General features: G+C 69.3%; 1 protein-coding gene across 3 annotated transcripts in view; it reads right to left on the reverse strand.

The window, feature by feature from the left end:
- FLNC (filamin C) overlaps positions 1-11,012 on the reverse strand; it is a 47,767-nt gene extending 36,755 nt beyond the window's left edge. For all 3 annotated transcript variants that reach the window (XM_075141419.1, XM_075141428.1, XM_075141410.1), the window contains exons 1-9: positions 10,622-11,012; positions 7,755-8,006; positions 6,532-6,629; positions 5,593-5,743; positions 4,415-4,533; positions 4,233-4,310; positions 3,403-3,565; positions 1,296-1,496; positions 209-346 (exon numbers count right to left, since the gene is read on the reverse strand). In XM_075141419.1, coding sequence (XP_074997520.1) covers positions 209-346; positions 1,296-1,496; positions 3,403-3,565; positions 4,233-4,310; positions 4,415-4,533; positions 5,593-5,743; positions 6,532-6,629; positions 7,755-8,006; positions 10,622-10,958 — 1,537 coding nt within the window. In that variant the 5' untranslated portion in view covers positions 10,959-11,012. The remainder of the gene's footprint in view (positions 1-208; positions 347-1,295; positions 1,497-3,402; positions 3,566-4,232; positions 4,311-4,414; positions 4,534-5,592; positions 5,744-6,531; positions 6,630-7,754; positions 8,007-10,621) is intronic.
- Between the last annotated feature and the right edge of the window lie 200 nt (positions 11,013-11,212).

The following is an 11,212-nucleotide window of genomic DNA, read 5'->3' on the forward strand; positions in this document are numbered from 1 at the left end:
CCAACCCTCATGGGCACCCACCATGGATACCCCCCCCCCATGGGCACCCCATGGGACCCCCAACCATCCAACCCCCCACCATGAGCACCCCATGGTGCCCTCCAACCATCCAACCCTCATGGGCACCCACCATGGGCACCTCCCCCATGGGACCCCCAACCATCCAACCCCCCACCATGAGCACCCCATGGTGCCCCCCCCCACTCACTGGGCCCCTTGAGCAGCACCCGCAGGTCCCCGGTGCCGGCGCCCTTGGTGAGCACCCTGAAGTCGGCCGCCTCCTGCACCCGCACGCCCTTGGGCTGCAGCCCCCGCCCCGTCGCCCGGCAGGCGGAGGGGGTGCACGCTGCCGGCACGGGGCACCCTCAGCACCCCGCCGCCAGCGCCCGGGGGGGCCGGGGACCCCCGGGAAGGGCTTATGGGCACCCGTGGGGACGGGGGGTGGGGGCAGAGGGGGGACATGGGGTGCCCAGGGGCATAAGGGTGGCATGGGGACACCCTGGGGACACCCTGGGGACACCCGGGGGGCAGTGGGGTGCCATGGGGTGCCCAGGGGCATAAGAGTGGCATGGGGACACCCTGGGGACACCCTGGGGACAGAGGGGTGCCATGGGGTCCCTGGGGCATAAGGGTGGCATGGGGACACCCTGGGGACAACCTGGGGACACCCGGGGGGCAGTGGGGTGCCATGGGGTCCCAAGGGGCATAAGGGTGACATGGGGGCACGCTGGGGACACCCTGGGGACAGAGCGGTGCCATGGGGTCCCTGGGGCATAAGGGTGCCATGGGGATACCTTGGGGACACCCTGGGGGCAGAGGGGTGCCATGGGGTGCCCAGGGGCATAAGGGTGCCATGGGGACACCTTGGGGACAGTGGGGACAGTGGGGTGCCATGGGGTCCCCAAGGGGCATACGGGTGACATGGGGGCACCCTGGGGACACCCTGGGGACAGAGGGGTCCATGGGGTCCCAAGGGGAGTAAGGGTGACATGGGGACACCCTGGGGACAGTGGGGTGCCATGGGGACACCCTGGGGACAGAGAGGTGCCATGGGGTCCCCAGGGACATAAGGGTGACATGGGGACACCCTGGGGACACCCTGGGGACAGAGGGTGCCACGGGGCCACCATGGTCACTGATGGGTGACACAGGGAATTGATGGGTGCCATGGGGCCACCATGGTCACTGATGGGTGACACAGGGACACGGAGGGGAACTTATGGGTGCCATGGGGCCACCATGGTCACTGATGGGTGACAAAGGGACCTGGTGGGGACCCCCAGGGGAGGTCTCACCTTCAGCTACGTTGACGGTGAAGGGGCTCTTGGGGATCTGGGCGCCGGCGTAGGTGACGCAGACGGTGTGGGGCCCCTCCAGGACGGGCCGGTAGGTGCAGCGGTAGATGTTGTCCCCTTTGTCCTCCAGCATCACCTCCACCGTGTCCCGCCGGCCCTGGGGGTCCACGATCACCACCCCCACGTCGCCCGGGCCGGCCCCTGCCACCGCGAGGACACGGGCTCAGTGCCACCCGGCCATGCCACGGCCACACCACCATGAGGACGTGTCCCCAGAGCCACCGGGCCATCCCATGGCCACACCACCATGAGAACATGGCCTCAGAGCCATGAGGCCATGCCATGGTCATGCCACACCTCAGTGTCCCCTGGTCACGTCACGGCAAGGACACGACCCCAGTGCCACCAGGCCATGACACAGTGAGGACCATCCAGCCAAGCCATGGCAAGGACACGGGCTCAGTGCCACCAGGCCACGTCATTGCTGTGCCACCACAAGGACATGATGTCAGTGACACCTGGCCCTGCCACGGCCATGCCACCGCGAGGACATGGCCTCGGTGCCACCGAGCATCACCGTGATCATGCCACTATGAGGACATGGCCCCAGAGCCACCAGGCCATCCCATGGCCATGCCACGAGAAGGACACGGTCTCAGTGCCACCCAGCCATGCCATGGCCATGCCACCATAAGGACATGGCACTAGAACCACCAGGCCACGCCAGGGCCATGCCACCAGGAGGATGTGGCCTCAGTGCCACCCAGCTACACCATGGCCATGCCACCACGAGGACATGGCCCCAGAGCCACCAGGCCATCCCACAGCCATGCCACGAGAAGGACACAGTCTCTGTGACACCCAGCCATGCCGTGGCCATGCTACCATGAGGACATGGCCTCAGTGCCACCCAGCACCACCATGGCCGTGCCACCATGAGGACGTGGCCCCAGAGCCACCAGGCCATCCCATGGCCATGCCACCATGAGAACATGGCACCAGAGCCATCAGGCTACACCATGGCCCTGCCACCATGAGGACATGGTCCCAGTGCCACCCGGCCATGCCACCATGAGGACGTCATCTTAATGCCACCAGGCCACACCATGGCCATGCCACCATGAGGACATGGTCCCAGTGCCACCCAGCACCACCATGGCCATGCCACCATGAGGTTGTGTCCTCAGAGCCACCAGGCCATCCTATGGCCATGCCACCATGAGGACATGGCACCAGTCCCACCCAGCCACGCCATGGCCATGCCATCACAAGAACATGGCCCCAGAGCCATCAGGCCCCACCATGGCCACGCCACCATGAGGATGTGGCCTCAGTGCCACCAGGCCATGTCACGGCCATGCCACCGTAAGAACACAGCCCCAGAGTCACAAGGCCACACCATGACCATGCCACTACGAGGACATAGTCTCAGTGCCACCAGGCCATCCCATGGCCATGCCACAAGAAGGACACAGTCTCAGTGCCACCCAGCCATGCCATGGCCATGCCACCATGAGAACATCGTCTTAACACCACTAGGCCACACCATGGCCATGCCACCATGAGGACATGGTCCCAATGCCACCCAGCACCACCACGGCCACGCCACCACGAGAACATGGTCCCAGAGCCACCAGGCCATTCCATGGCCATGCCACCATGAGAGCATTGTCTTAACACCACCAGGCCACACCATGGCTATGCCACCATGAGAACATTGTCTTAACACCACCAGGCCACACCATGGCCATGCCACCATGAGGACACGGCCCCAGAGCCACAAGGCCATGCCACAGCCATGCCACCATGAGGATATGTCCCCAGAGCCACCAGACCATCCCATGGCCATGCCACGAGAAGGATACAGTCCAGTGCCACCCAGCCATGCCATGACCACGCCACTATGAGGACATGGTCCCAGTCCCACCAGGCCATGCCATGGCCATGCCGCCACGAGAACACGGCCCCAGAGCCACCAGCCCATCCCATGGCCACGCCACCATGAAGACATGCCCTCAATGCCACCCAGCATCACCACGGCCATGCCACACCCCAGGGCCACCGGGCCACGCCACGTCCCCAGTGCGTGGTGGCCACCGGAGCCCACCTGCGGTGTAGATGTCGAAGTAGGTGGGCTTGTTGGCCACGTTGCCGACGGGCTCCAGGCCGGGGCCACGCGCCGTCACCTTGTTGGCGTCCCCCAGGGCCATGCCCACGTTGACGCTGAAGGGGCTCTTGTCGATGTTCTGCCCCGCGAACAGCACCGTCACCTGCGGGACACGGGGGGGTCAGGGGTGGCCGCGTGTCCCCCCCCCACCACCACCACCACGCCAGAGCACCCGGCACCTCGGTGACCCCCCCGCCCAAGTGGGACACCCCAGGGACCCCCGCAGCAACGTCCTGAAGGGGATCCCCCAGCACTGCCCCCCCCCAAGGGACCCTTTATTGCCCCCCCTACCAGGGACCCTAATGCAAGAGCCAGCGGGGACCCAAATGGGACCCCCAAGGGACCCCCAATTGCAGTGCCCCCCCCAGGGACCCCCAAGGCCCCCCGAGGGACCTCCAACTGTGGTGCCCCCCCCAGGGACCCCCAATGCCCCCCCAGGGACCCCCAAGGGCCCCCCAAGGGCCCCCCAATTGCAGTGCCCCCCCCACAGGGACCCCCTATTGCAATCCCCCCCTCCAGAGACCCCCAAGGGCCCCCCCCAGGCACCCCCAATTGCAATGCCCCCCCGCTCCCAGGGACCCCCCAGGCCCCCCCAGTGCAATACCCCAGGGGACCCTCATGGGACACCCTTTGGGGACCCTTATGGAGGACCCCCCCCCTCCAGGACCCCCCTGAGTGCCAAGTGCCCCACTCCCCCCCATCCCCATCCCAGGTGCGGGGGGCACCCACCCCACCCCCCCCCCAAGACGCGCGCGTTGGGGGGTGCTCACCTTGTGCAGCCCCCCGACCTTGGGCACGTAGGTGACGCTGTACGTCCGCTTCTTGTCGTTGTTGGGGACCACCTTGGCCTGGGGCGAGGCGGGGGGGGGAACCCCAAAAATGTGAGGCAGAGCTGGGGGGAACCCCCAGGGTGGGGGTGCTGGGGGGGACGGGACGGACCCCCCCCCTTTACCTCCTCGGTGTGGCCTTCGGGGTCTTCGACGTAGACCAGCACCTCGCCCACCCCCGCCTCGAGGGTCTCCACCGTGAACTGCGCCGGCTTCAGCACCACGTTCCCCTGGGGCTCGATGCCTGCGGGACCCCCGGGGTCAGGGTGCCCCCCACCCCCGGCACCCCACCCCCCGGCACCCCAGACCCTGATCCCCCCCTCTCAGCCCCCCCCCAATTTGGGACCTCTAAGGTGGAGGTGGCAGGGGGGTCCCTGGGACTCTGGGAGGGGTCAAAGGGGGTCCCTGGGGGTGGGGGGCACCCTGGGCATGGGGGGGTACCCCGGGGGACTAAGGGGGTTCCTGGGCACAGGGGGGTCCCGCGGGTTGGAGGGGACCTGTGGGTCACCCCCACGCCCTGACGTCCCGTGGCACCCTGTGCCTGGCCACCGTGTCCCCCCCCGTGGCACCCCGTGTCCCCCCCATGCCCTGCCCACCGTGTCCCCCCCATGCCACCCGTGTGCCTGGCCCCCATGTCCCGCCATGTCCCCCCATGTCCTCCCATGTCCCCTCATGTCCCCCCCATGTCCCCCCATGTCCCCTCCATGTCCCCCCTGTCCCTGGCCATGGTGACCCTTGTGTCCCCCCCATGCCCTGCCCACCGTGTCCCCCACCACCACCCGTGTGCCTGGCCCCCATGTCCCGCCATGTCCCGCCATGTCCTCCCATGTCCCCTCATGTCCCCTCATGTCCCCCCCATGTCCCCCCCATGTCCCCCCCATGTCCCCCCATGTCCCCCCCATGTCCCCCCCATGTCCCCCCCATGTCCCTGGCCATGGTGACCCTTGTGTCCCCCCATGCCCTGCCCACCGTGTCCCCCCCCACCACCTGTGTGCCTGGCCCCCATGTCCCACCATGTCCCCCCATGTCCTCCCATGTCCCCCTATGTCCCCCCTCATGTGTCCCCCATGTCCCCCTCATGTGTCCCCCATGTCCCCCCCATGTCCCCTCATGTCCCCCCCATGTCCCCCCTGTCCCCGGCCATGGTGACCCTTGTGTCCCCCCATGCCCTGGCCACCATGTCCCCCCGTGCCCCCTCCGTGTTCCCCCATGTCCCCCCATGCCCTGGCCAGGCTATCCCCCCCATGTCCCCCCGTGCCCCCCCATGTCCCCCCGTGCCCCCCCGTGCCCCCCGTCCCCGTACCGGGCCCGTAGGCGCGGGCGCGGGCGGGCTGGGGCTGGCGGGGGCGCAGGGGGGCCCCCGGCTTCAGCTTGGCCTTGGGGAACTGGGAGAGGTAGGTCATCACCGAGTGCTCGTCCACGTTGGGGTCCACGATCTCCTCGGGGGCGATCACCTGGGGGGGACACCCCGACACCCGTCAGCGCCCCCTGCCGCCCACCCAGGGTGCCCCCCCCATGCCCAGGGACCCCCCCCAGGGACCCCCTACACCCCCAGGGACACCCCCCATGTCCAGGGACCCCCCAGGGACCCCTAGGGACACCCCCCCATGCCCAGGGACCCTCCACACCCCCAGGGACACCCTGGGGACCCCCCTGTAACCCCAGGGTCCCCCCATTCCCAGGGACCCCCCCAGGGACCCTCAAAACCCCCAAGGACACCCCCACACCCAGGGACACTCTGGGGACCTCTCTGGCCCCCCCCAGGGTCCCCCTCAGGACCAGGGACCCCCCCCAGGGACCCCCTACACCCCCAGGGGACCCCCCTGTAACCCCAGGGTCCCTCCATGCCCAGACACCCCCCTACACCCCCAGGGACCCCTCAGACCCCCAGGGACACCCAAGGGACCCCCCTGCCCCCCCAGGGACCCCCCCCCGGGACCCCCCTGCCCCCTCCAGGGTGCCCCCCCCCCATGCCCAGGGTCACCCTTGGGACCCCCCCATACCCCCCCGCACCCCATCATGGGACTGGCTGGCACCCCAGCCCCCCCCCCACCCCCCACACCCCCAACCGTGGGGCCCTCCCAGTGCTCCCAGTACAACCCAGTGCATCCCAGTTGCTCCCAGTGCTCCCAGTCCCAGTGCTCCCAATGCTCCCAGTCCCCCCAGCGCCCCCAGTCCCCCCAGCGTCCCCAGTCCCCCCAGTGCTTCCGGTACCCCCAATCCATCCCAGTGCTCCCAGTACCTGGGGGACGCCCAGCCAGTCGTCAGCCTGCTGCATGGCCTCCCGGGCGTTCTGCACCGGCTGGTTCGGGTCCCAGTTCTCCCAGTCCGGGCACAGGCCTGGCGGGGGGGGGAGTGGGGGGGTCAGCACCCCCACCCCTCCGGGAGGGCAGCATCCCCCTTCCCACCCCCCCTTTCCTGTTGCTCCCAGTGACCCCCAGCATCCCCCAGCATCGCCCAGTGCCCCCCTAGAATCTCCCAGTGACCCCCCAGTATCCCCCCAGTGCCTCCCACAATCTCCCAGTGCCCTCCCCAGCATCTCCCAGTGCCCCCTCGCATCCCACACCAGCACAGCCGGGGGGGGCTGTCCCCCATTACCCCTGCCCCCCCCCCAGTGCCCCCTGAGCCAGCACGGACTGGGGGTGCCGCTGCCCCCGACGCCTGTGCCCCCCACGCCCACTCACTGGGGTGCAATTGCCCCCATGCCCGCCTGCCCCCCCCAGCCCCCCATGTCCCCTGTGCCCCCCATACCCCCCCATGCCCCCCATAACCCCTGTGCTCCCCGTGACCCCCATGCCCCCCATCCCCTCCATCCCCCGCATGCCCCCCATATCCCCTATACCCCCATACCCTCCAGCCCCCCCCGCCCCCCCATGCCCCCCGTGTCCCCTATGCCCCCCATACCCCTCTGTATCCCTCATACCCCCTGTGCCCCCCCTTATCCCCCATGCCCCCTTGTACCCCCCGTACTCCCTGTACCCTCCAGCCCCCCATACCCTCCGTACCCCCCTGTACCCCTATACCCCCATACCCACCATGCCCGCTGCACCCCCCATACCCCCTCAGTCCTCCATACGCCCCCCGTGTCCCCCTGTACCCCCATACCCCCCGATGCCTCCCATGCCCCTCTGTACCCCCCATACTCCCCATACCCGCCCATACGCCCCCCTGCCCCTCATCCCCCCTGTACCCCCCGTATTCCCTGTACCCCCTGTACCCCCCAGCCCCCCATACCCCCATGCCCCCCCACCTCCCCAGCCCCCCCATACCCCTTGTACCCCCCATCCCCCTCATATCCCCCGTACCCCCATGCCCCCCACCCCCCCACCCCCCCCATCCCCCCCATACCCCCTGTACCCCCATCCCCCCCATATCCCCCGTACCCCCATGCCCCCCACCCCCCCACACCCCCCTAGCCCCCCCATACCCCCACCCCCCCCCGTACCCCCCAACCCCCCCCCTCACCGGGCGCGCAGTTGTCGACCAGGGCTCCCAGCGCCTTCCCGTCGCGCCAGTCGCGATGGAAGTTGGTGATGGGCAGCTGGGGCACCTTGTGCTGGATCCAGCCCAGCAGGCGCTGCTTGGGGGTCTGCCGGCGGCCTTCGTCCTCCTCCTCCTCCTCCTCCCAGACGGGCATGGAGATGGAGTAGTGCAGGATCAGCGTCCAGACCAGCCCCAGGATCAGCTTCAGGTTCCCGTCCACGATCGCCTTGCTGTCTGCGGGGGGGCGGGGGGGGCGTGGAGGGGGGCTCCCCAACACCCCAGGGCCGGGGGGGCACCCCTGCACCCCGACACCGCGCTGGGGGCTCCCCAAAACCCCAACACCGGGCTGAGGGCTCCCCAAAACCCCAACACCGGGCTGGGGGCTCCCCAACATCCCAGGGCCAGGGGGGCACCCCAAAACCCGAACACTGGGCTGGGGGCTCCCCAACACCCCAACACCCCAAGGCCGGGCTGGGGGCACCCCGACACCCCACGGCACTGTCACTCCTGTCCCCCCAGAGCACCCCACAGCACCCAGCTGCAGCACCCCGACCCCCCCGGGGGGACCCCACCTGGGGCACCAGCACCCCCACATCCCCCCACGGCGGGGGGGGGACCCCAACATCCCACGGGACGGTGCCGGGGGGGGGACACGACACCCTGATAGCACCCTGGGGTCCCCCCCCAGCACCCTGGGGTCTCCATCAGAGCACCCTGGGGGTCCCTGACCCCCACAGCACCCTGAGGGACCCCCCCCAGCACCCTGGGGGTCCCTGGCCCTGGGGGTTGGTGCCGGGATGGGGAAACTGAGGCAGGGGCTGCTGGGGGGGAGGGGGGGGGGCAGGCATCCCTGCCCCCTCCCCCACCGCCCTGCCGAGAGGACCCCGGCGTCCCGGCCCCTCCCCCTCCCCGCCCCTCCCCCCCCGGCCGGAGAGCGAACCCAGGCGTCCGCCCCTCCCCCCCACCCCCCCCACTCCCCCCCCCCCACGAGCGATCGTGTTTCGGGGAGGAAATGGGCTGCAGATGTGGCCGGGACCCCCCGGCCCCCCCCATTTCTGGGGCCTGCCGGGGGGGGGCAACATCTGGGGGGGGGGCACCCCAACATCTGGGTGGGCAAGGACACGCGTGGGGGAGGGGGGTGACACCCCGGGGGGGGGCGGTTGTGGGGGTGCAGAGACACGGGGGGGTCCACAGGGATGCTCAGCCCCCCCGGGCTGGGTGTGCAAGGGGGGGTGGGCACGAGTGGGTGTGCAAGGGGGGGTGTGCAACACCCCCCCCGGGGCTGCGTGTGCAAGGGCGGGGGTGCACGAGTGGGTGTGCAAGGGGGGGGGTATGCAACCCCCCCCCGGGGCTGCGTGTGCAAGCCCCGCCGAGGAAGGGTGCGAGCGTGCAAGCAGGCGTGCGAGGGCGAGCGTGCAAGTGGGCGTGCGAGGGGGGGCACTCGGGGTGGCGGGTGGGCGCTGGGGCCCCGCGCGAGGGGGGCGAGCGTGCAAGGGGGGTGAGCGTGCGAGGGGCGAGCGTGCGAGGGGGGTGAGCGTGCGAGGGGCGAGCGTGCGAGGGGCGAGCGTGCCCCCGCAGCGTGAGCTCACCGGCACGCGGCCCCTGAGCCAAGAGTGAGCTCAGCGCAGCCCCCCCCCCCCGCCCCGCGGGGCCTCGCACGCTGCGGCCCCTCGCACGGGGACCGGACCCCCGAGCGGCCGTGCACGACCCCTTGCACGCTTGCACACGCGCCCTGGAACCCCCAGGCATGGCCACCCTTGCACACCCGGCCCCTCGCACGAGGACCGGGCCCCCCAGCGCGGCTCGACACGAGCCCTCGCACGAGGGTCGGACCCACGGCCCAGCCCTTGCACACTCAACCCCCGTCCATTGCCCTCGCACACTCGTCCCACTCGCCCGTCACCCCCGCCCTTGCACACTCATTCCCCTTCTCATTCGCCCATCACCCTGCTCTTGCACACTCGTTGCTCATTCCTTGTCCGTCACCCCTGCCCTTGCACGCTCACCCCTGCCCCCACTTGTCCATCACCTCTCCCCTTGCACACTCATCCTCAGCCCTGTCCCCACTTGTCTGTCACTCCTACCCTTGCACGCCCATCCCCGCTTGTCCCTCACCCCCGCCCTTGCACACTCATCCCCAGCTTCATCCCCACTTGTCCATCACCTCTCCCCTTGCACACTCACCCCCATCCCCGCTTGTCCCTCATCCCCGCCCTTGCACGCTCGTTCCCATTCTCATTCATCCATCACCCTGCTCTTGCACACTCATCCCCATTCCCAGTTGACCACCACCTCTCCCCTTGCACGCTCCTCCCCACTCCTCCATCACCCCCACCCTTGCACGCTCAACCCAGCCTCATTCCCCGTTGACCGTCGTCTCAACCCTTGCACACTCATCCCCACTCCTCCATCGCCCCCGCCCTTGCACACTCATTCCCATTCTCATTCGTCCCTCACCCCTGCCCTTGCACGCTCATCCCCAGCCTCATTCCCAGTTGGCCATCACCCCCACTCTTGCACACTCACCCCCATCTCCACTTGTCCCTCACCCCCCCTTGCACGCTCATCCCCAGCCCCACTCCTCCATCATCCTCACCCTTGCACACCCATCCCCTCTCCCCTTGCACACTCATCCCCACTTGTCCCTCACCCCCACCCTTGCACGCTCACCCCCAGCCCCATTCCCAGTTGACCATCACCTCTCCCCTTGCACGCTCACCCCCACTTGTCCACCACCCCCACCCCTTGCACACTCACCCCCAGCCCCACTCCTTCCACCCCCCCCGCCCTCGCACACTCATCCCACCCCTCCGTGCCCCCCCCCCTTGCACACCCACCCACTCACTCACCGATGGAGACCAGCTTGATGTGCTCCCTCTCCAGGAACTCCAAAGCCACCGAGACGTTCTCCAGCTTCATCTGACGAAAGTTGGGGCGCGGGTGGTACTTGCGCCCCATCTTCTTCTGGCTGAGGACCTCCAGGAGGGCGATGAGGCGCAGGCCGTCGCTCAGGTCCCGCTGCAGGTCCCCGATGCGCTTGTGGACGCACTTGAGGTGCTCGTTGCACCAACGGGTGAAGGTGTTCTGCTGGATCTTCTTCCAGGGAGCGTCCTCCGCCAGGTCCTTCTCGGTGGCCGGCAGCTCCTCCGGCTCCTCGCCCGGCTGCGCCTCGTAGGTGGAGTTCATGGTGGGTACTGGGGGGTACTGGGTGCTACGGGGGTGGTGGGTGCTGTGGGGGGTGCTGGGGGGTGGTGGGTGCTGGGGTGGGTTTCTGCTAGAGGGGGCTGTAGACCAGGCTGGGGGTTGGTGTCCTGGGTGGGGGTCCTGGATCGCTCCTGCTGTCCTCAATAGGGGTCCTGGGTGGGTGCTGGTGTCCTGGGTGGGGGTCCCGGGTCAGTCCTGGTGTCTACGGGTGGGTGCCCCGAGTTAATCCCAGTGCC

Source organism: Calonectris borealis, chromosome 1 (assembly GCF_964195595.1).
Source record: "Calonectris borealis chromosome 1, bCalBor7.hap1.2, whole genome shotgun sequence".
Lineage (NCBI taxonomy): Eukaryota > Metazoa > Chordata > Aves > Procellariiformes > Procellariidae > Calonectris > Calonectris borealis.